Below are 25,187 nucleotides of genomic sequence, written 5' to 3'. Positions count from 1 at the left end.
ACAACCCTTGAACACTGACAGGAGCCCTCCTCCAGTGCAGACCAGTCCCCACACAGCCTTCACACACTGACACTCTAACCCACTACCAGGCACACAGCACCAGATTCACCTAGGCCCACCAAAGGAAGCCCACCCCAACCCAGCTCTTAGAAAATGATGGGACCTTTGCCTCCACTGCTACACCACTGTGCCTCATCTGCCAAGGCCCACCAAAATGGCCCAACCCCTATGCAAATCACACCTATGGACACACTCATTAGGAGCCAGAAGTACTACACCCAGAGTTGCCAGCAAACTCACCATGCCTAAGAAAGCTGCAACCCTATGACCCCTGAATCTAGGCCACCAATATATCCTCAGGCAACACCAAAACTGATTATAGGTGAAAAAATCACATGGGCACTATGCTAACACACTAACCTGGAACCAAAACCAATGTATTTTATCTAATTCAATAACTGAGGACACATCAACAGGAGAGTTGTTTACTATGAAAGTCACCCTGTAAAAGTAGTATACACAACTGATTTGTTGTATGCACAAATATCCATGTAGTAACACAAGAAGCATAAAAAAACAAGGTTACATGATGCTTCAAAAGCAACTTAATAACTCTTCAGCAACAAATCTCAAAGAAAAGAAAACCAACAAACTGTCTGAAAAAGAATTCAAAATAAAGATTTTAAGGAAACTCAATGAGATACAAGAAAATGCAGATAATTTAATGAACTTAAGACAATTTATAATATGAATGATAAATTCACCAAAAAGAGGTCACAAAACAGAATCAATGTTCAATAGTAATGCTGGAGCTGAAGAACTCAATAAATCAAAGACAAACTACAATTGAAGCTCTTAATAGCAAATTGGATCAAGCAGAATAATTTCTGAGCTTAAATACAGGTCTTTTGTGGGCTAAGGATGTACACTTCAGTGGTAAAGCACTTGCCTAACTATAGAAAGGCCCTAGGTTCAATTTCTAGTACTGAGAGAAAAATTTAAAAAGAATGGTCAAAGTCTATTAATAAGACTCAGGGGAAATGATTAAGCAAAGAAACCTTTGCATTTATGGGTATTCTTTTAAAAACTAGAAAAATAAAGGGAATTTTTTTCCTTTTTTTTGGGTGGGGGGGGGGTGCTGGGGTTTGAACCCAGGGCCTTATACATACATGCTAGACAAGCACTCTACCAACTGAGATATACCCCAGTCCAAAAGGAATTTTTTTAAACAAATTTTTAGTTGTAGTTGGACACAATATCTTTATTTTACTTATTTATTTTTATATGGTACTGAGGATTGAACCCAGCACCTCACACTTGTTAAGTGAGTGCTCTACCACTGAGCCACAACCCCAGCCCAATAAAGGGAATTTTAAAAAAATAAACCTATTCAGTAAAATAACTGCTGAATTTTTCCAAATCATAAGAAAGATATGCACATTCAGGTTCAGGAAGCTCAAAGGAGCTCCAATAGATTCTACCATAAAAGGTTCTCTCTGTAACAGTTTGGACCTGGAATATCTCCCAAAGGCCTATGTGTTAAAGGATTGGTCCTCTACTTGGAGCTATTAGAAGTTGTAGAAACTGGAATGGGGATATAGCTCAATAGTAGAGCACTTGTATGTTCAATGTCCTAGGTTTGATACCGGGCACAAAAAAAAAAGGAAAAAAAAAAAGGAGGAAAAATGGAAAGATGGGGCCTATTAGGAAGTTCTAAGTCATTGGAAGGTATTCCTACACTAAAAGCAAAAGCAAAAGCCCTCAAAGGAATTGTAAAACCCCTTTCACAATTCACAAGAGGAGCCACAAGCTCAAAAGCAAGGTTAACCAAGTCTGAACCGAAACCTTCAAAACTATGAGCCAAAATAAATTTTTCCTTTTGGTAAGTCGTTTTATCCTCAGTAATAACTAGATAACCAACACACTCTCTTGAGTCATAATCAAACTGTCAAAAGTGAAAGAGAAATAAATTCTAAAAACAGCAAGAGAAAAGCATCAAGTCATACAGAAGAGGATCCCTACTAGACTAACAAGTAGACCTACCAGCAGACACCTTACAGGCCAAGAGAGAAAGGAATAATATATTCAAAATCAATCTAACCTATCTTTCCAATGTGCATATATGAATATACCACAGTGACTCTCACCACAATAGACTATGTTTTAAAAAAAAACCCTAAAAGTAAATAGCAGAAAGATCAATAGGAGAGGAAAGAGAACAGGAGGATGGAGGAGGAACAGGAAAAGGGAAATATTTGGGACTGAATTACAGCAAGTTATATTCCATGCCTTTATAATTATGTCAAAATGAATCCCAATGTAAAAAAAATGTACTGGTTCTAAAAAGAACCAATAAAAATGGGGAAAAATTAAAAGCAGACATAAAAATACATACATTCAAAGTTGTAAGAAGAAAACTGCCAATCAAGAATAATATACCCAGCACAGCTGGTATTTTATCAGAAATAAAAGTGACACAGACTTTTCAGGACAAAAACTGAGGGAACTCACCACCATCAGATCAGCTCTGTAAGATATGTTTAAAGGATTGCTGTACTAGAAGCAAAAGGATAACTACCAGCATGAAAATACAAAGCAGTAGCGCAGATATACAATAAAGAGAATCAAACCTATATGTTTGAACATTTTCTAATATGTTAGGCTATGAAATGAGTCTCAACAATGTATATAAGGAATCAAAATCAGCACATGTGTCTTCTCTGACCAGACTGGAATAAAACTAATAATAAACAAAAGTAACTTGCCTAGCATGTGTGAGGCACTGGGTTAAATTCTCAGCACCACATATAAATAAATAAAAAATAAAGGTCCACTGACAACTAAAAAAAGTGTGTGTGTGTGTGTGTGTGTGTATATACACACAATATATATATATATATATATATATATATATATATATGTATATGTATATATATACATACACATATATATAAAAGAAACTGTACAAATACATGAAAACTAAACAATGTGCTCTTAAACAATGGGTCAGTGAAGAATTCAAAAGGGTAATTTAGGGACAGGGGTGGTGGTACATGTCTGTTTTCTTAGCACCTGAGGGGCTAAGGTAGGAGGATCACCTGTGCCCAAGAACTGAGACAAGCCTAGACAACACAGCAAGACTCCTATCTCAAAAAAAGGGGTGGGGCAAGGGGGCAGGGGTAAAATGTCTTGAAACTAATGAAAATTGAAACAACCCATCAGAACCTATGGACTACTGCAAATAAAGTACTAAGAGGGAAGTTTATAGCAAAAGAAAATTATTTTAAATAAACAAATTTAATCATGCAATTCAAGGAACTACAAAAGAAAAAACCAAAACCCATTAAAATTGGAGGAAACAAATAACAAAAATCAGAGCAGAAATAAAATGAAATAGAGAACAAAAATATATGTAAATGAAAATCACATAAAGAGTTGTTTTTTTAGAAATGACAGAATTGACAAATCATTAACTAGACTAACAGAGAAAAAGGGTGCTGGGAGTGTAGATCAGTGGAAGAACATGTGCTTAGCATACACAAGGCCCTGTATTCAATCTCCAGAAAAGGGAAAAGAGAAGACCCAAATAAAATCAGGGATGAAAAAAGAGACATTACAACTGATAGTAGAGGGATACAAAGGTCATTAGGAGCTATTATGAACAATGACATTCCAAAAAGTTGGAAAACCTAAAAGAAATGTGTTTCTAGAAAATTACAACCTACTGAAATTGGACTATGAAGACAGAAAACCTCAACAAACCAATAACAAGATTGAAACAGTAATAAAAAGTGTACAAAGAAAGAAAAGTTCAGGACCAGATGGATTCACCCATGAATTTTACCAAATCTTTAAAGAACTAATGCTACCTCTCAAACTATTCCAAAGTATTGAAAGGAAGGGAAATCTTCCAAACTCATTTTATAAGGCATTATGCTGACACCAGAACCAGATAAGAACACAAAAAAAAAAAATTAAGGAAAATGTCTAACCCATATCCCTGATGAGCACAGATGTTAAAATTCTAAAAAAAAAAAAAAATATATATATATATATATATATATATATGAATAAATTAATCCAACAACACACAAAAATGATTATACACCAAGATCGAGTGGGATTTATCCAAGGATGTAAGGATGGCTGAATATATACAAAGTGCTGAACATAATACATCAAACACATCAATAGAATGATGAATGACAACTGTTATGATTATTTTAATACATGCAGAAAAGGCATTTGATAAAATTCAATGTCTCTTCATGATAAAAATTCTCAAAAAATTAGGTACTGAAGTATGGCAAGGGCTATACATGAGAAACTCATAGCCTATAACCTACTAAATAAAAAAAAAGCTGAAATCCATTTCCTCCATGATCAAGGATGTCTATTTAACCACTCTTATTTGATAGACAATATTGGAAGTCTTAGCCAAGGAAATAAGATTAAAAAAAAAATAAAGGGCATTCAAAGAGGAAAAGAGATCAAATTATCAGTTTGCAGACTATGTAATTTTATATAGGTAAAACCTAAAGACTCTCCCAAAATATTGTTGGAACTGATAAGTAAATTTAATAAGGTGGTAGGATACAAAATCAACATTAAAAAGTAGTTTTTTATACATCAATTACAAAATTGCCAAGAAATAAATACCACTAAAAATAGCTATAAAAAAATAATAATACCTTGGAATAAATTTAACCAAAGAAGCTAATGACTATACAATGAAAATTATGAAACACAAAAGACCAAAATTGAAGAGGATGCAAAAATGGAAAGACATTCCCTGTTCACGGATTAGAAGAACTAATGTTAAAATGTCCATACTATCCAATCCTACAGATTCAATACAATTCTATCAGAATATAAATGATATTGTTTTCTCTTTTTTTTTTTTTTGGTTCTGGGAATTGAACTCAGGGGCATGAACCATTAAACCATATCTCCAGCCCTTTTTTAAAAAATAAATATTTTTTAGTTGTAGTTGGACACAATACCTTTATTTTAGTTATTTTTATGTGGTGCTGAGACTCGAACCCAGAGCCTCACACGTGCCAGGCAAGGACTGTACCGCTGAGCCATAACCCCAGCCCCTCTCCAGCTCTTTTTTGTATTTTATTTAGAGACAGGGTCTCACTGAGTTTGCTTAGAGCCTCGCTAAGTTGGTGAGGCTGGCTTTGAACTCAGTATCCCTCCTGCTTTAACCTCCTGAGCTGCTGAGATTACAGGCATATACCACTGTACCCAGGTCAATGATATTCTTCACAGAAATAGAAAAAAAATCATAAAATTCATATGAAAACCACAAAAGACCCTGAATAGCCAAAGCAATCCTGAGCAAAAAGAACAAAGGTAGGGCATTATAATACCTAACTTCAAATCATACCACAAATCTATGGTAAACAAATGGTATGGTACTAGAACAAAAAAAGACATATCCCAAAGGCACAAAACAGAAATTACAAGAATAAATCTATGTATTTATAACCAACTGATTTTCAAAAAAGGTAGCAAGAACATATGCAGGAAAATGGAAAGCCTCTTCGGTAAATAGTGCTAGAAAAACTAAATATCCATATTTAGGAAAATAAAACTGGACTTCTCTCTTACCATATTCAAAAATCAACTCAATACAAACCAAAGACTTCAGTGTAAGACTCCAAAAATATAAAACTACTAGGAGAAAACATAAGGGAAAAGCTTCAAAACATTGGGTCTGGGCAAAATTTTTTTAATATGATCCCCAAAGCACACGCAACAAAAGCAAAAACTGTCAAATTTTATTAACATTAATAAAAAATAAATAAAACACTTCTGCACGAGAGAGGAAATAATCAATAGAGTGAAGAAACAACCTACAAACTGGAAGAAAATATTTACAAACTATTTGCCTAATAAGGAATTAATTTCCAGAAAACATAAAGGACTCAACTCAATAGCAAAAATTTGGTTTAATAATAAACAAATTACCTAAATGGGACATTTTCAAAAGAAGATACACAAATGGTGGTCAAGTGCGTGAAAAAATGCTCAACATTACAACATTACTTTCTTACTCCAGTAAGAAAGACTATTATCAAAAAGACAAAAAATAACAAATGCTGTAGAGAAAGGGTAATTCTCATATACTATTGGTTGGAATGAAAATCCATTGTGGAAAACTGTAGAGTTTCCTCAGAAAACTAGAAACAGAACTGTCATATGACCAAGTAATCCTACTACTGGATATATATCCAAAGAAAATAAAATCAGTATGTTGAAGAGACAACTGCATTCCCATGTTTCCTGCAGCACTATGTACAACAGCCAAGAAATGGAATCAACCAAATAGTCCATTGATGAACCGATAGAAGAAAAGGTGGTACATATAAATACAATGGAATATTATTAAGCCATAATAAAAAATGAAACCTTGTCATTTGTAGTGACAAATGAACTGGAGGACCTTATGTTAAATGAAGTAAGACAAAGACAAAGACAAAGACTGCATGCTTTCATGTGTGGGAGTTCAAAAGCTGATCTTGTTATAGAGACTAGAATAATAGTTACCATTATTATAGTAATAACTATGGTTAACCACTATTAGGTGTACATTTTAAAATAGTAGAGAGGGAACTGGAGCTGTAGCTCAGTGGTAGAGCACCTGCCTTGCAGGCGTAAGGCACTGGGTTCGATCCTCAGCACCACATAAAAATAAATAAAATAAAGGTATTGTGTCCAACTACAACTAAAATTTTTTTTAAAAAAAGATATTGTGTCCATCTACAACTAAAAAAAATCTAAAAAATAACAGGATTCTGAACGAAGAAATGATAAATGTCTTATTTTTATGAATATACCAATTATCATAATCTCACCATTACACATTGTAATGTTATGCTGTACCTCATAAATATGTACAATTACTATGTATCAATTAAAACTTAAAAATATATTTTTTAAAAGACTGTGGTACTGGCATTAGAGTAAATATATAGACCAGTAGAATAAACTTGAAAGTATAGAAATAAGCTCTTATACCTATGGTCTACTAATTTTCAACAGAGATATAAAGACAATTCAATGAGAAAAGGATATTTTTAACAAATTATGCTGGGATTACTGGATATCACATGCAAAAGAATGAAACTGGAGCCCCTATCTCATGTCACATACAAAAATTAACTCAAAATGGACCAAACATCTAACTGTAAGAGTAATTATAAAACTCTTGGAGGGAAATAAAAGCATAAATCCTCATGATCTTGGACTAGGCAATTTCTCTGACATCAAGAACACAAGGAACAGGGTTGGGGATACAGTTCAATGGCAGAGCACTTCCTTGCATGCACAAGGCCCTGGGTTCAATCCCCAGGACCAACACCAAAAAAAAAAAAAAAAAAGGTTAAATTCAATGATAGCAAAATTAAAAATCTTTGTGCACTGAAGCATACTATCAGGCAAGTATTTGTAAATCATATATCTCATAAGGGTCTAGTGCCCAGAATACTTAAAGACTTACCACATAACAATTAAATGACACCCAATTAAAAAATAGACATAGGATTTGAACAGGCATTCATCCAAAGAAGATACATAACTGGCACATGAAAAGATGCTTAGTGACATTAGGGAAATGCCAATCAAAGCCACAATGAGATATCACTTTGCATCCAGTAAAAATGGTTATAATTTTTAAAAGATAATAAGTGCTGGAAAGGATGAGGAATAACTGAAACCCTCATACACTGCTAGCAGTAACTTACATAAAACAGTACATCTACTTTGGAAAATAGTGAGGCAGTTCCTCAAAAAAACTTAACACACCATATGACTCAACAATAACACTGCTATAAATGTACAAACACGCAGACACACACACACACATAAAGGGAAGTGAAAACATGTCCACACAAAATCTTATACACAAAAGTAAATAGCAGATATATTCATGGTAGCCAAAAAAAATTTTAAAAATCTAAACATTCATCAATTATTGAATGAATAAACAAAATGTAGTATTATCTTTATAAGAGAATAATATTCAGTCATGAAAAAGAGAGATAGTACTACTTGCTATGACACAGATCAAACTTGAAAATTTTACACTAAGTGAAAACATCAGACACAAAAGGTCACATGGTATATGATTCCATTTATACAAAATATCCAGAATAGTCAAATTTATTGAAACAGAAAACAGATTAGTTGTCACCAAGGGTTAGGGGTAGAAGGGAATAGAGAGTAATTGATTAATGAGTATAGGGTTTCCTTTTAGGGTGATGAAAATGTTCTAGAATTACGACACTATGGCATTAGTATATGCACTTGATGCATGTACTAAAGATCTCTGAATTACACATTTTAAAGGGGTTAAGTTTATGGTGTGAGAATTATATTGCAATAAAACAATAAATTTAAAAGAAATGCCATACCAACTCTTCTCCCTAATAGTAGTCAGAATGATTCTTTATAATATAAGTTAGATGATTTACCTCTTCTGTCTGTCCTGAAATTCAAAGTCCTTACCTTAACCTGCAAGGTCTTTACAGAATCTACTTCTTTGATTTATTTTCAACATGTATTTAACCATCTCTACTGCAGTCACAATAGCCTCTTGGCTTTTGGTTAGCGTGACAAACACTCTTCCCTGTCTTTGTTCTTTATATATATCAGTAAACCTCATTAAAATCTCAATTCAAATGTTACTTTCTTAAAAAGGCCTTACCTGGCTGCTCCACCTAAAATAGTACTCCTGCCCCTATTTTCCTAAAAAAAATTATCACATTCTGACATATTAAATTTACATGCTAAATTTACATGACTATTTTCTGTTTTACTGTGCTAGAATTTAAGCTCCATGAAAAAAAGAAACTTGGTTTTGTTCTTGGTCATATCCCTAGAATCTTAAACAGTGTCAGCCAACTAACTAGTAGATTCTCAACATAATCTGCTCAATGAATGAATAAATGTATTTAGTAAAATGTAAAAGAACAGAAAGTCACATTTAAGTTCCTTATAGGTATTATCATATTGGTAGGAACCTCTCACCTGTTCCAGGTTAGGATACTGCACACGGCAATAGCTGCAATATCCTTGTTTCCTCTGCATGTTGAATAACCAAAATGGCTATTGTTCTTGAATACTCAAAGCTGGAGGAAAAAAAGGAAGAAGAAAGGTGGCAAAAAAAATCACCATAAGGGGCTGGAGCTGTAGCTCCTTGGCATACTGCTTGCGTAGCATGCATGAGGCACTAAATTCAATCCTTAGCACCACATAAAAATTTAAAAAAAAAAACAAAATAAAGGCATGTTGTTGTCCATCAATAACTATAAATTTTTTTAAAATCACTATAATTCCTTACTACTATGAAGAAACTGACTGAGAAATTCACTCATATTTCTATTAGTAGTTAAGAAAATATGCAAAGCAGCCACGATCTACTGAGTCACTTTGTGATCCTGCAGTGGATCTGAAAATATAGCATCTTCTTAAAGAGCAGTTTGTTGTCAATATTTGAAGATTTAAATGACTGAATTTCTTATGAATTTTCTGCTAATTTACAAGAATTATTAGAAACTGATTCATTGAAGAATACAGTACGTAATGTGTAAGCAAATTACTTCTAAGGTATTACTATAGTGAGTGTACTTCTATAATCTTAAGGAGCTCATTAATTTTCCTACCATGTTTCTATACAAAGTTTCAGATTATTTGAACTCTTAATATCATATATAGTAATGCTAATTCTCTGTCATGAGAGAAAAGATACCATATGACAGTTTCTGCTCAGTTTATAACAGAGACAGAGAATAATTTACCAACAAAGTTGCCAACAATCAGAGTAATATCTAAGGAAGCCTCTGAAACATGAGACATTTCTCTTCTGACAACTATATAAATCAAAATAAATATTCAGAATCTTTTCCTACTGCTACTTTTGAGATTTCTTAACTTCCACCCTCCTATAACAATAATCCCCTAACTTAAGATATAGTAGTAGTTCCCAAACAAGGCTGAATGCCAAAATCAGTTAGTAGAGATGAGTTAAAAGTTTAGGATTCATATTATTTGTTTATTTATTTATTTGGTGCCAGGGATTGAATCCAGGGGCACTTAACCACTGAGCTACATACCCAGCCCTTTTTATTTTTTTTATTTAGAGACAGGGTCTTGCAAAGTGGCAGGTGCTGACCTTAAACTTGTATCCTCTGGTCTCGGCCTTCTAAGCCACTGGGATTTATAGGTGTGTGCCACCATGCCAGCTCAGAATTTTTTAAATTCCCAGGTAATTCTGATGCACAGCCAATTTATTAGCTGACACCATGTCATTATTACTTTAAGTAAACAAATTAATTCAATGTGATATTCCTGTTCTGTTAAACTGAAAACAGAATTACAAATAATTTTGTCAAGTTTTTAATTCTAATTATTTTATACATTCGTTTTTAAATTTATTCTAATTTGTTATATATGACAGCAGAATATATTTCAATTCATATTACACATATAATAGCACAATCTTTCATATCTCTGGTTATACACAACGTAGAGTCACACCATTTGTAGACATTCTCGTCTGTTGGAAAATGTATAAAAATTATTCTAATAATGTGAATGTTTATAAATGAGATTATTCTACAAAAGATTTAAATATCAAAATCAATAACTAAAGCCAGGTGCGGTGATACACACCTGTAATTCCAGCAGCTTGGGAGGTTGAAGCAGGAGAATCACAAAGTCAGCCTAGGCAAATTAGTGAGGCTGTAAACAAATTGGTTAGACCCTGTCCCAAAATTAAAAAATAAAAATAAAAGAGCTGGGGACTCAGTGGTTAAACACTTCTGTGTTCAATCCCTGATACCAAAAAATAAAATGACTGAAAAATGAAATTGCAGCCTTAAAACTAAAAAGATGAGAATATAAAAGCTTTAAGTCAAAATTCTTTCATAACATTTACTTACCTATTACTTTTATTGGAAACCTTTGATTTTCTGAATTCCCACACGTAGGGGAAAATAAATCAATTAAACCAGCATCTGAAATAATATATAAGAAATCACTTATTATTTGGTCTCTTTTCTCATTAATCTACTTCATTTATTAATCTGAAGCAATAAAATGAAACAGTTTGTAAATTAAAAATACAGCAATTTTTAAGCTAAGAGAACTCCTGAGCTTAAACCTAAATTCTGAATATGATAAAATCACAAATGTTTGTGATTTATGAAAATATATCAATAAATATATCAGCAGGGCACAATGACGCATAATTGTAATCACAGCATCTCTGGAGGCTGAGGCGGTTCAAGATCGAGTTCAAGATCAGCCTCAGCAACTTAGCGATGTTCTTTGCAATTCAGCAAGACCCTGTCTCTAAATAAAATATAAAAAAGGACTGGGAGGGGCTGGGGTTGTAGCTCAGCGGTAGAGCACATGCAGAACCCTAGGTTTGATCCTCTGTACCACATAAAAAATAAAATAAAAGTATTATGTCCAACTAAAACTAAAAAATATTTTTCTTAAAAAAAAAATCTGGGAATGCAATTCTATGGTTAAGCACCCCTGGGTTCAATCCCCACTATCAAACACACACACACACACATACACACAATTCAATATTTGCTGAATGAAAGACAAAACGAAAATGAATCAAACATCACACACAAAAAATATTATTTAATCTTTAATCCTATGACCTTTAACTACTATGGCATTTTCACCTACTGTTTCCATCCTCTCTAGTGCCACAATTAAAAGTCACAATGAATCAGAAACACATTTGCATTTATAAATATTCAATTATAGGACCCCATCTAAAACTTACCAAATCAAATCTCCTTGGCATGGGGGGAATCCAAAGCACATGGATATTATGATTATTTAAAATGATCCAAAAAGAAAGGCTAAGGGGATCTCATGAAAATCAAAGTGAGATCAGTAGAACAGAGGAACGGGACTGAGGTAGGAGGAAGGAGGGTCGAGAGAGTGCTGAGGAGGAATATTAGGCAGATTATATTGTTATATTGTATGCATGTATAAATATGTAACAGCAAATCCCATCATTATGTACAACTATAACACACCAATTTTAAAAAAGTGGAAGAAATTTTAAATTAAAAAAAATGTTCCAAGGTGATCTGATATATAAGCTGACCTAATAATCTACATCATCAGTTTATGAACTAATAAAATTCTTACTCATTAAAAAGATCAATTCTTCATGGTCTGAGATTATATTATTTGCATAACTGGATCTTTTTATACAAATTCTGAATTTTATTAGAATTGATATTTCTTATAAAGTAACAAATTATTTACCGTGAGAAGAAAAGGGCAGGCATTTCATCCGATGTATGAATCCTGGTAAACATCTGTAAATTAAAATGAAACAATTTTTTAAAAAAGGTAAGTAAGTCCCAGCTAGTCATGTAGCTCAGTGTTAAGAGTGCTTGCCTAGTATGCACAAGGACCTGGGTTTGATCCCCAGCACTGTTAAAAAAAAAAAAAAAAAGAAAGAAAGAAAGAAAAGAAACAGTAGTCCCACAAGTGTCTACCATTCACCAACAAGTATCCCCAAATCATTTTAAGTTTGAACAGTGATGCAATTATGCTTCCAATAATAGAAAAAAATATTAACTTTTGAACACAGAACATACTACATACTATGACTCACTGAATGTCACAACATGACCTCCTAAGATGTTCTGGAGCAGAATGACTGATGACCCATCTAACCCACCATCAAACACTTCAGACCTCTGGATCCCAGGTGAAGAGTAGCTGTAAAAGAATATAAGGCACAGCTGTGCCTTTTGTAAGGTTAAAGGCAAAATGCTACCAAACACAAAATAAGCTTCATGAAACATTTTTAAAAGAAATATATACCTGAAATTAAGTTTGGGTCTTGTAAAAATGACCAACTCTCAATTAAGCAGAATAATCAGTTTTTTCCTATACACTGTTGTAGATAAAGGATTGATCCTTACCTAGGATCACTGATTTTAAAAAATTCCAACACCGGGGCTCAAAACAGTCAGTGACACCATTGTTTAATCAAAATACAGCTATTAAATACATATCCTGCACAGAGTTTGGTGCTTAGAAACTTTAAGGGATAGACACAAAAGATGAGAAAAGTTTTCCTGCCATCAAGAAATTTAAAATGAAACTGGAAAATTAATGCAAGGGTGTGAAGAAGTGTTTAAGAAAAGTCTAAATAAAAATTGTACATTCAGGGCTGGGGTAGAATACTCGCCTAGTACGCATGAAGCCTTGGGTTTGATCTGCAGCACTGCAAAACTAATAAGTGCTAATGGATTAATTTGCAAAGTACAGTTTCAGCTGGAGTAGCCAGGGACGTCAATGTGGACATGGTTTTATAAACCAGATTCTTGAAAATGGGAAGGCTTTGCTTAGGTCAGAAAAAGATATTCCATGTAAAAGGCATAGGTACAAAAGCAGGAAGGCATGGGAACACTTTGAGACAGTAAATTAACAAGTTCGGCTGAACCTACGGTTTCATTTGTGAATTTAAGGGGCAATAAAACAGGAAAAGTACATTGAGGTTTTTGACATGGTAGGATTCAAAAGCAGACTAAAGAATTTAGACATATCTTTAGGCAGTGAATTTTTTTTTTTAAGAGTGCTTTGAAAATTCTGGAACAATGATTTCCTCCTATTCAAAGGAGCTCCTCAAAGGGATACTAACTATATATAAGAAATGTGTAACTTTTAAACTACTCAGCACCATTTCCTAGGATAACAGAGAATTCATTGATATCCAAAATATTCAAATTCAAAGAGTCATTATCCCTTAAAGCAGTCTCATTTAGTCTTATAAATTAGAAAAACACACATTTAAATTTTTTCCTTAAAAGTGATTTTTATTTTTATTTCAAAAGTAAAATACTAGTTATAGTACAATTATAAAAAACAGCACAAATAGTCATAATTCCACCACCCATTGTTAACATTTATTATAAATTCTTTATTCTTTCTAATCATATTTTTACAAAAATGGAATATATTGAACATTCCATCCTATTACTACCCCTTCAATTAATCATATGAGCACTTTACATGCCATTTTATATATATATATATATATATATATATTTGCAAACAGAATGTTTAATGATTACATAGTATTTCATTTATAAGTGTAAGATAAAAACCCGTCTTATCTGACAAAAAAAAACAGCAGTTGGTGAGTCAATAATTTTAAAAATATATCCCCACATAACCTTAATATTTTAACTTACATTAACGCATGTAAGTTTCAGTTAGTTGGGCTTTTTTGCTTCATTGTTGTTTGGGGTTTTGGTTTTTGTTTTTCTGGGACAAATTAATTAGTTCCAAATCATGTGCTTAGAATCTAAAGACATTTCCAATCAAGAGAATTACGATTAATGTTTAGGATTTTTTCACCACCTTTTACAATCATCCCACCTAGTAACAAAATCTTTTTTTCCGATTCCAAAGCATTCTATTTATTTTTAATAATTTTAATGATATTTTTAAAGTGATAACAATCATCTTATTTCATTGGTTTTTGCAACATTTAAAACTGAATAAACCCACCGGGAGCAGTCAACAACAAATATCTGAACCGTGTGAGCTGTTTGTTTCTTTGTTTTTAAGAAACATTTCTTGTATATCTGAAATCTACACCGGGTGCAGAGATAAATATCAATAAAAATATTGTTGAAATGATTTTGTAGTTGTGTGGATTTCCAAACTGACTGCAGCTTTGTATAAGAGCTAACAAAATCCAAAATCCTCAGAGGAAATTTTTTCAACTGCCTGACAAAAGAGACGACAACTTAACAGAAAGTAAGAAAAGACAATAGAAGGAAACCTTTTTTTTTTAAAATAAGACAATCTAAATTATCTATCAATGGGATAACAATTAGTAAGCAATCACCAAATAGTGCCCAAATAATATATAAAAAGATGATCTTAATTCCCAGTCACACAACACAAATAACTAATTTTCAACTTTCTTTTTTTTTTTTTTTTTTTTGATTATCCACACTATGCCGCCTTTTCTCTGACAACAAGAATTATTCTAGACACTACCACTGGATCTTAATAAAATAATAGTACGTAGTGAATACTTAATCTGAGCCAGGACACCGTCAATAGCTTTATATGCATTGTTTCATCTAAATAACAAACAGCTTTAAAAGGTAGGAATCAAGTCACTGCCATTGAACAAATTAGGGAACTTAAGTTTAGAAAGAAGTGATCTTTTTCCAAGTCTCACACCAATAACTAGTGAATATGTTCAGTTAATGTTTTGATCTTTTAACTTCTATAAAAACCTTTCTGTATTTTTGGAAATGCTAATTATTTTAATATTAGGGGAAAAGAACCTAATATACTGCAATAAACAATGTAAGTATTCCCCGCCTCTGCAAGAGAGAGAGAGTGAAAATGAATAAAATTAACTTTTAGTTTAATTGCATCATTGCACCCATTTTGAATGCTGACAGTACTTTGGATCAGTGACTTTAAATTTATTTATCTTGACACCATAGAAAGCAATACATTTTATATTACAACCCAGCACACACTCACAGGCACACATGCGCAGTTAAAACAAGGTTTCACAAAACAATACCCTTCAGAACAAGTAATGTAGTCTGGTATTTTCTACGCTATTTTATTTCATCTTTTAAATGAATTTTTAAAATCCTCTCACGAACCACTAAATTAATTTTACAAATCGCCAATGGGCTGAAAACTGCAGTCTGAAAAACACTGCCTCAAGTTTTTAACAGGAATAAATAATATCTTTTGGATACCGGTTGCTACCCTGAATTCTGCTTATTTCTAGCCAATAAACTGGCCACTGCAGTGATACGTCATCAAATCTTTAGCGAGTTTCTTTCTAGCCATCGATGCTATAGTTACAATTTTACAGAGAAAAGTCCTCTATGTATTAAGTGAAAAAAAATCAGAAAGTAAATACCCCACGGATGTAACGCAAATATAAATTCATGCATTTTCTAAAAAGAATGGACAGAAACACTCGAAATTGTAAAATTCTCTACTGAGGAGGAGTTTGCTACGGGCTTTCTTCAAACCCCGTTCCCCCCCCCCCCCCGTAGTATATTGCTGCAGTAAACTAACTAAATAAATAAATAAATAAAACGGATGCTTCCATTTTGGGGCGCAAAACATTTCAGTGCCTTGAGAACCAATATCGCCTCATGCATTTCTCCCGTGCGCTACCAACAATCATCGCGTCAGAAAACCGAAGGAGCTGGAAAGGGCCTTCTCAGGAGCCAGTAAGGACGATGGCGTAATTCGACCAGATTTACACAACTGTTGCACGGCCGTAGTAAAACGATTATTAACACAGAGAGAGAGAGAGAAAAAATCGAACGTTTCCAAAATAAACTCTAACCGCCAGAGGCTGGTCCAGGCCCAGGTCCGGGACCGCTGGACACCACGCAGGGCACGGGGAAGCGGGTGTGTGCACAGGTGGCGCGGGGTCTCGCCCCACAGGTGCCCGGAGAGACGTGGCGGGGACGCGTCCCTCGGCCGGCCTCGGCTGGCCGCCCCCGCCCCGGCCGCCGCCCCAGGCCTGGCCGCCGGCCCCTCCGACCCAGGGCCCACCTCCTCCCCTCGCGCCGTCCGCCCGCCCGGCCCGGAGGCGCGGGCCCCGCTCGCGCCGCAGGGGCAGGAAGGGACGCGGGGAGAGGGGAAGCCGAAGACCTGCGAGGAGGTGCGGGAGCCCGGCGAGCCGTCCGCCGTCCCTCTGGAGGAACAAGGCGCTCCGGGCGCCCGACGAGCAGGCCCCGCCCGCGGGCGCCGCCCCGGCCGCGCGCCGCCCCGGCCCGCCCCCGCCGGGCACTCACCTCCGCGGAGGCCGCCCGGATTCCTTCCGGGCCGCGGTGGGGACCGAGGCCGGGCTGGGCGCGCTCTCTCTGGATCCCGGTCCGCGGCGGCGTCTGGACTCCCGAGCCGTCCAGAGCGCCGCGGGGCCAGAAACCCGAGCCCCCGGCCGCTCCTGCCCGAGAGGAGAGGCGAGCCGGAGCGCGTCTCTCAAGACGCGGGCTCCGAGTCACGACTGGGCTCTCGCTGGCATCCACTGGCAACGGCGTTGCAGCCCCTCTGCAGGTTTGACGTCAGGGAAGGTGCGAAAACAGGGCCCCTTCTGACGCAGGAGCTGCGGCACCGCCCCCCGCCCACCCGCCCACCCACTCACTCGCTCGCTCCGAGGAGCCCCTGCCTCCCCCCTCTTAAAGCGGACACTGCCTTCCTGGTCCGGGCCCCACTCCTGGGCTTTGCAATCAATCCCGCTCCAGCTAGAATGACTAGGCTCACGGCGGAGTTAGGTCGTGAGATAGGAACCAAGATTTTACCATTTGAATTAAAAAAAAATGGTCAAAGAAAAAATGGCTTGCCAATTCAAAGCAACATGTGAAGAGCGAAAAGAAGACGGAGCATAAAGAGTAAATGCATTGCCTGTTCCCCTATGGATCCCGCAGTGAGGTGCCCCTCACAAAATCTACTGTTTAATGAGCATGTACTCTGTGCTAGGCACTGTATTTATAATTGCTAGATACTCTTCCATTTCATTTCGGGGTTAATGTAAAATGAATCCTATGGTCCCCCTTTGACAAAGAAAACTGAGGCTCCTTTAAGGAGTTTTAGGTTTACACTGCACAAGAAAGGGTTACCAATATTTACATCCATTTGTCATTCAATTACAATCCCCTACCTGCTAAGAATACAATGAGCAAAAACAGTTTAAATGTAACGGGGATACAAACCTAAACCAATTGCGTAGCGATAGCTACACAATATATAATCGGTGATAAAGAAATATTAATCATTTTCTAAAATTAGGAGCACCGCTGGAAAGCTATGTCTTACGAAAAAATAACTAGAAAAAGCAACTTTGTTCTTTGGCTGTTGCTACAATATACACCTCACTTCTGGTGCTGGGCACTCAACCCAGGGTCTCACACATGCTAGGTAAGCTACAGCCCCTGGATTTTTTTTAACACCAAAAAGTACTGATTTTTTTTTTCTTTTTGAGGCGAGATTTTTCCACACGACAACCCTGGAATTAATGGGAGAAAACCCATTATACATTAGCCCAGCCACCAAGACATAATATATTTTACACACACTAAGTCATGCTCCACACGCCCAACACATTAACAAGATGCATCTTATAAACTTGGTCTCTTAATGTTGTTGGCAAGGTGGCAGTATTGCCTACATGTACAAAAACTTGAACGTTTTTGTTCAGACTGTCTTTATTTCAAAAGAATAAAGTGTGTTGTTTTATAAAACTCACAACCCTAAATGGAAGGAAAGAATTAGCAGATACAGGAGTTGCTCAAACTTAAAACAGAGATTTACCTGGAGAAGGAGAGATTTTCCTAGAGAAAAGGATTTTTCTAAAACCAAAAATATTCCCATAGCCCTTAGAAAAGAGAGAGATGGGTGCCTACCATGTCCATGGCCCGTGAGTTTCTCACCCTTACTGGGAAGAGAGAAATAGGACCAACTAAAAGCTCTTAAACTTCTCAGAGTCCCTAGTTGCCAGGTACATTACTTCTTAGTACATTCCGGGAACCCACATGAGAACAGTTGTAAGTATAAGCCCAATTCCCCAAATACACACCCCCCAAAAAATGAAATTAGTTATTATTTCTGATGCCTGGATAGTCAACTATACGTTTTCTAAGCTTTAGTCAAAAACACCATCCTTCTTCCATCGAAGAAGGAAAATGTGTCCTGGATGTTACCTGAAATCACAGGCATCTGGTAGCTGCCAAAAATCAAAATTTGTGGAACATAGTCAGCTGTTCAATAGTGAAGCATTCTTTTAAGATTTGACATATCACCAACATTTTTGGTGGCAAAGACAGTATTGTGTGGAAATCACAGCCATCAACAACTGACTCAATAACTGTTTAACAAAAGTTGAGCTCTGAATGTGAAGATTTTGGAATCCTAAAGATCAGGATTGGATTTGAAAGCACCCATTTCTTCCGGAACATAGTTGATCTATACAGTAAAAGGCTCCTCTGTATGCGTTATCTCATATTCTTTAAGGAAGAGTAAAAACTGCTTTTTCTTATTTCTGGAGAGAGAGAATTTTTTAATATTTATTTTTCAGTTTTCGGCGGACACAACATCTTTGTATGTGGTGCTGAGGATCAAACCCTGGCCGCATGCGTGCCAGGCAAGTGCTACCGCTTGAGCCACATCCCCAGCCCTTTCTTAATTCTGGTACTGGGGATTGAACTCAGGATCGCTGTACTACGGAGCTACATCTCCAGTGCTGTCCCCCACTTTTTAATTTTTTTATTTTGAGACGACTCACCAGGTTGGCCTCGAACTTGTGATCTTCCTGCCTCAGCCTACCTGGGAACTGAGATTATAAACTGGCGCCATGGGGCCTGAAAACTGCTCATTTATATCCAGGGAAAACCTAGATCCCACTACTGAGTCACAGAATAATTTAGATCCTGTCAACTTGGAGTTTTTGTTATTCCCCCCCACCAATCCTACAACATGCACTTCATTCTACCCTTTTATAGATGGGTGAAGTCATTATGAAGCTTTTTCTCATTAGCCTGGCATTTTGCCTCTTTAAAGTGTACATATCAAAAATGGCAAATAAATTAAATAGACACTTTGACCACCAAATACACAAAAATACATTGCTATCAATCAGGGAAATGCGAATCAAAACTATATTGCGATTTCATCTCACACCCATCAGAATGGCAGTCATCAAGAATACAAATAATGCCGAATGTCTTCTTTGATATAAGGGGGGCGACTCAAAATAGAGCAGGGAGGAAAGGCATGAGAAGACAATTACCATTAAATAGGGTCGAGAGGTGTGTGGAAATGGGAGAGAGAAGGGGAATTGCACGGATGATGGTAGGAGACCCTCATTGTTATGCAAAATTACATATAAGATGGTGTGAGGGGGAAGAAAAAAAAGAGAAAAGTGTCACAGTAGATTGGGTAGAGAGAGGTGATGGGAGGGAAGGGGAGGGGGGATAGGAAGGGTAGCAGAATACAACAGACACTAGTATGGCTGTATGTATAAACGTGGCTGTATAACCAATGTTAACCAATGCTGCAATCTGTACACGTGAAAAAACAAGAATTCATACCCCATTTGAATCAAATGTATGATATGTCAAGATCATTGTAATGTTTTGAGCAACTAATAAAAAATTTTTAAAAAAAGAATACAAATAATAATAAATGCTGGAGAGGATGTAGAGAAAAAGGAACACTCTTACAATGTTGGGTGGCACTGTAAATTAGTATAACCTATAACCAGTATGGAAATGGGTATGGAGGTTTCTCCAAAGGCTAGGTAGGCATGGAGCCACCATATGACCCAGCTATACCACCCCTTAGTATTTCCCTGAAGAATTAGTCACCACACCAGGTTTGAAACAGCACAATTTGCAATAGCCAAACTATTGAACCAACCTAGGTGTCCATCAGCAGATGAATGGATAAACAAAATGTGATATTTATACATAATGGAGTTTTATTCAGTCAAAAAGAAAAAAAATGGTGTAATTTGCAGGAAAATGGATAGATCTTGAGAAAATTGTGTTAAGTGAAATAAGCCAAACCCAGAAGATAAAGGGACGTGTGTTTTCTCTGATATGTGGAGACTAGTGAATAGAAGGGAAAAGTAGTGGGTAGGGAGCGAAAAGGGGTTTTCCTGAAAGATCTCAGGAAGATCAGTGGAGTGAAGGAAGGGAACTTGGGGGAGTTAGATGAAAGGGAAAGGGAAAACACTGGGGAATGATACTGGCCAAATTATAGTTATATTGTGTACACGCATGAATATGTAACAATAAATCCCATCATTATGTACAATTAAAATGCACCAATAAAAAATATAGGAGGGCAGGGCTAGCGTTGTAGCTCAGTGGTAGAGAGCTTGCAAAGCATGTGTGAGGCACTGGGTTTGATTCTCAGCACCGCATATAAATAAATAAAGGTCCATCAACAACTAAAAATAATTTTTTAAATGTAGGGGGAAAAAATATATGTCTAGCAGCCGTCATTGTGCATGCCCACAATCTCAGTGACCTGGGAGAGCAAGGCAGGAAGATTGTAAGTTCAAAGACAGCCTGAGCAATTCAGGCTCAAAATAAAAACGGCTGGGAGTATATCTCACTGGTAGAGAACCCCGGGTTCAATCCCCAATACAGAATTTAAATATAAAAAAAAAAAAGTATATGCCCCCCAGCACAGTGGCGCACACTTACAATCCCAGCTACTTGAGAGGCTGAAGCAGGAGGATTGAAAGTTGCAGAAATGAAAAAGTCATCAAATAAAGTAGGGTTATGGATATAGCTCAGAGATAGAGTGCTCTGTGTAACATTCATGAGGCCCTGGATTCAGTCCCTGGTACCACAAAAAGAGAGCAAGAGTATATGTCAACTTTAAGGGTAAAGGATTCACTCATATGACCCATCCAAGTTATGACTGAAGATTAATGAGAAGCTTCCCAAAATATTTCCATTTTGCCTCACCCTCTGTAAAATAAACAAAAAATTAATTTACAAGATAGTAATGTTACTGTCCTCATCTCAATGGTTGTTAAAACAAAAAGATTAGTGACGAATATGTTATGAAATATGATTAATGAAAAACTAAAGTAGATGGTTTGAAGTTGCAGAGGTATACTATGGACTCAGGGATGAGGGCAATGTAAGTGTGAGAATGAGGGTGCAGAGGCAGATGAGTCACATCCCCACCGGTGATAAAGGAATTTAATATACAATATCTACCCAGTCAGCAAACCCCCAAATAGCAATATAAGCCTATTTTTATTGAAACATAAAGATAACCCACCAAAACTTCAAAAACTTTTTTTAAATAGTTATTTCTGGTTCAGCACAGTGGTACCAACCTATTATCGTAGCTACTAGGGAGGCTGAGGCAGGCAGATTGCAAGTTTGAGACTAACCTGGGCAACTTAGCAAGACCCTGTCTCAAAAAATAAATAAATAAATCAAAAGGACTGGGGATATAGCTCAGTGATCCAGCGCTTGCCTTGGATACCCAAGACCTACCCTAAGTTTAAATCGCAATATGGGGCAGCAGGGAGTTACTTCGTGGTTGGGGACATAGCTTAATAGAAGATCCTGGGCTGCTGCTTCTTCCCCCCCCCCCCTCTGAACTGGGATTGAACCCAGGGGATCTTAACCACTGAGCCACATCCCCAGCCTTTTTCTATATCTTTAATTTAGAGTCAGGGTCTCACTGAGTTGCTTTGAACTTGCAATCCTCTGCCTCAGCCTCCTAAGCTGTTGGGATTACAGGTGCACGCCACCAAGCTCGGCTCTGGGCTTGATTTTTGATTCCCAGTAACAAAACAAAAAAAAAAAAAATTAAGTTAAAAGTTACTTCAATGTATCGGGAGATATAGGCAAAGGAGTAGGAAGGTGAGGGACTACAAGTGTAAGATCATAATAAGGTCTTGCCCATATTGAAGTAAAACTATGCACAACAAAATTTTAACTTCTCTGTTATAGACTTCCCATTCTATTCTTCCTTCAATCTAGTTTTTTCTGTCATTAAATTTTCTTGCTACACCCACAATACAGCAACTTCATACAAAGACATAGTACAACGAGCTGGGGCTGTAGCTCAGGGGTACAGCGCTTGCCTCGCATGCATGAGGAGCTGGGTTCAATCCTCAGCACCACATACAAATAAGTAAGTAAAATAAAGATACTGTGTCCATCTACAACTAAAAAATATTTTTTAAAAAGACATAGTACATAATTCCTTATCAATTCATCAATTCGTACTCTGTTCTATTCCTTCATACCTCCCCGTCTTTTTTCATTCTCTCCTTTCTCTCTTTTGCATCTATTTGCCTCCCCTCTTCCCTTTTCAATCCTCCTCTTGCTGGCAGAAGCATGACCTGAAGCCCTCAAAGAAAGTGTTTTTAACTTCTGGAGATTATCCGGACTGAAAATATTACTACCTTCAAACTTGTTCCTTTCTTTAATTCAAAAGTCATCCACAGCTATGTCTTCTAGGGTGTTCATTTAAAGAAAAAAAAATTAACGTTGGGTGCGGTGGTGCACGCCAGTAATCCCAGCAACTCAGGAGGTTGAGGTAGGAGAATCATAAGTTCAAAGCCAGCCTCAGCAATTTAGCAACTTAGCAAGTACTCAGAATTAAAAATTTAAAAAAGGGATAGTGATGTGGCTCAGTGGTTAAGCACCCCTGGGTTTGATCTCTCGTATGAGAAAGAATTACTATTACCTTTTCATATGATGAGTTCATCAATATGAATCTGTATTTTTAAGTTTTTCCCGAACTCAGGATGTTGAGGCAGGAGGATCACAAATTCTAGGCCGGCCTCAGTAATTTAGCCAGACCCTGTCTCAAAATAAAAAATGAAAAAAGCTGGGGATGTAGCCAGGTAAGGTGGCACATGCCTATAATCCCAGTGGCTCGGGAGGCTGAAGCAGGAGGATTGTGAGTTCAAAGTTAACCTCAACAATTTAGCGAGTCCCCAAGCAGCTCAACAAGACCCTGTCTGTAAATAAAATATTTTAAAAGTCTAAGGATGTGGCTCAGTGATTAAGTTACCCCTGGATTCAATTCCCAGTACCAAAAAAAAAAAAAAAAAAAAGCAGTTGAGAATGTAGTTCAGTGGTAGAGCACCCTGGGTTCAATCCACAGTACCACCAAAAAAAAATAAAAAATAAAACAAAAACAAAAGCTTTTCCACTATTTAAACTCCCAAACATTTTCACTACTTGACTGGCAACAATACAAAACTATCCCCTCACTTTCTTGGTCTGATTTTGGCCAAAGGTTCAGCATTTTGTTGGGGGTATTTTGTAGTGGTTTTCTCACCTCATACTGAGAACTGAACCCAGAGATGTTTTACCACTGACCTATATCCCTAGCTCTTTTTATATTTTTAATTTTGAGACCAGATCTCACTGAATTGCCAAGGCTGTATTTGAACTTGCTAAACTCCTGCTTCAATCTCCCAAGTTACCCAGATCAAGCCTGGCACATTCTGCATAATTTGCAGCCTCTTAACTGACACTAGGATTGCTGTGTGTATACACATGGATGTATAACCAATGTGATCCTGCAATTTGCAGCCTCTTATTTGTTTTATATGCTGCTCTGCAGAGCAATATGCCAGCATCTGTCTTACAAGACATGTGAAGAAACAAGCCGCTGGATCTTGGGTACTATGGTTTGCAGATTCCACTAGCTCTGTTGGGTCCCAGGCAATGAGACACCATACCAGTAATAATGTTGGGGCCAGGCGTATGTAGTGCCTCACACTTGTAATCTCAGCAACTCAAGGATCATCGTCAGCAATGGTGAGGCACTAAGTAACTCAATGAGACCCTGTCTTTACATAAAATACAAAATAGAGCTGGGGATGTGGCTCAGTGGTTGAGGCCCCTTATTTCAATCCTTGGTAGAAAAAAAAAAGTAACGTTGGGTTCAAGAATATCCTCTCAGTTTTTTACAATAACCAAGTTGTGAATGCTCAGATCAGCTGGATATGGTGGTGCCTGCCTGTAATCCCAGCAATTTGGGAGACTGAGGCAGGAGGATGTTAAGTTGGATATTTCATCAATTTATTGAGACCCTTTCAAAAAAAAATTTTAAAGGGCTGGTTATGTAGCTCTTGGATTTAATGCTTAGTACCACAAACAAACAAAACCTGAGAACACTCAGATCAGCATCTGAAATGTAACCTCAAACAGATTTGCACTTTTCTTCCACAGTTCCTACTCAGTAGTGGACAGACAAGGTCATGGGTCAAGACATACTGATCACTGGTCACAGTGGCAAATACAAGTAAATCCCTGCTATGTGGGAGGCTGAGAATTGAAAGTTCAAGAAAAGCTATAACACAACTATCTCAAAATAAAAAGGGTTGGGGTGTGGCTCAGTGGTAGAGCACTTACCTAGTTTGAGCAAGCCCCTAAGTTTAACACCTAGTACCGGGAGGGGAGTGGGAAAAAAAAGGCACCCTGATTTGGAGGAAATAAGAAACTTTGTCATTCCTAACACTGACTCAGACCATAGGACTCTCATTCTTCACCCAGAGTGCTGGCAGCAACTTAGATGACAATATGCTGCTCATAAAAGGTGTGAAGTTGGGCTGGGGTTGTGGCTCAGTGGTAGAGTGC

At 36.9% G+C, this 25,187-nt stretch overlaps 1 protein-coding gene across 1 annotated transcript in view; it reads right to left on the bottom strand.

Moving 5' to 3' along the window:
• Zdbf2 (zinc finger DBF-type containing 2) overlaps window positions 1-17,013 on the bottom strand; it is a 42,441-nt gene extending 25,428 nt beyond the window's left edge. The window contains 4 exon segments of the mRNA XM_077803378.1: window positions 9,037-9,137; window positions 10,950-11,024; window positions 12,307-12,359; window positions 16,854-17,013. Of these exon segments, the coding sequence (XP_077659504.1) occupies window positions 9,037-9,096 (60 nt within the window). The 5' untranslated portion in view covers window positions 9,097-9,137; window positions 10,950-11,024; window positions 12,307-12,359; window positions 16,854-17,013.
• Between the last annotated feature and the right edge of the window lie 8,174 nt (window positions 17,014-25,187).

The sequence above is a fragment of the Urocitellus parryii genome, chromosome 1, assembly GCF_045843805.1.
Source record: "Urocitellus parryii isolate mUroPar1 chromosome 1, mUroPar1.hap1, whole genome shotgun sequence".
In the NCBI taxonomy this organism is placed as follows: Eukaryota; Metazoa; Chordata; class Mammalia; order Rodentia; family Sciuridae; genus Urocitellus; species Urocitellus parryii.
Note: the sequence above shows the minus strand (reverse complement) of the source record. Positions and strands in the feature narration are given on the sequence as shown.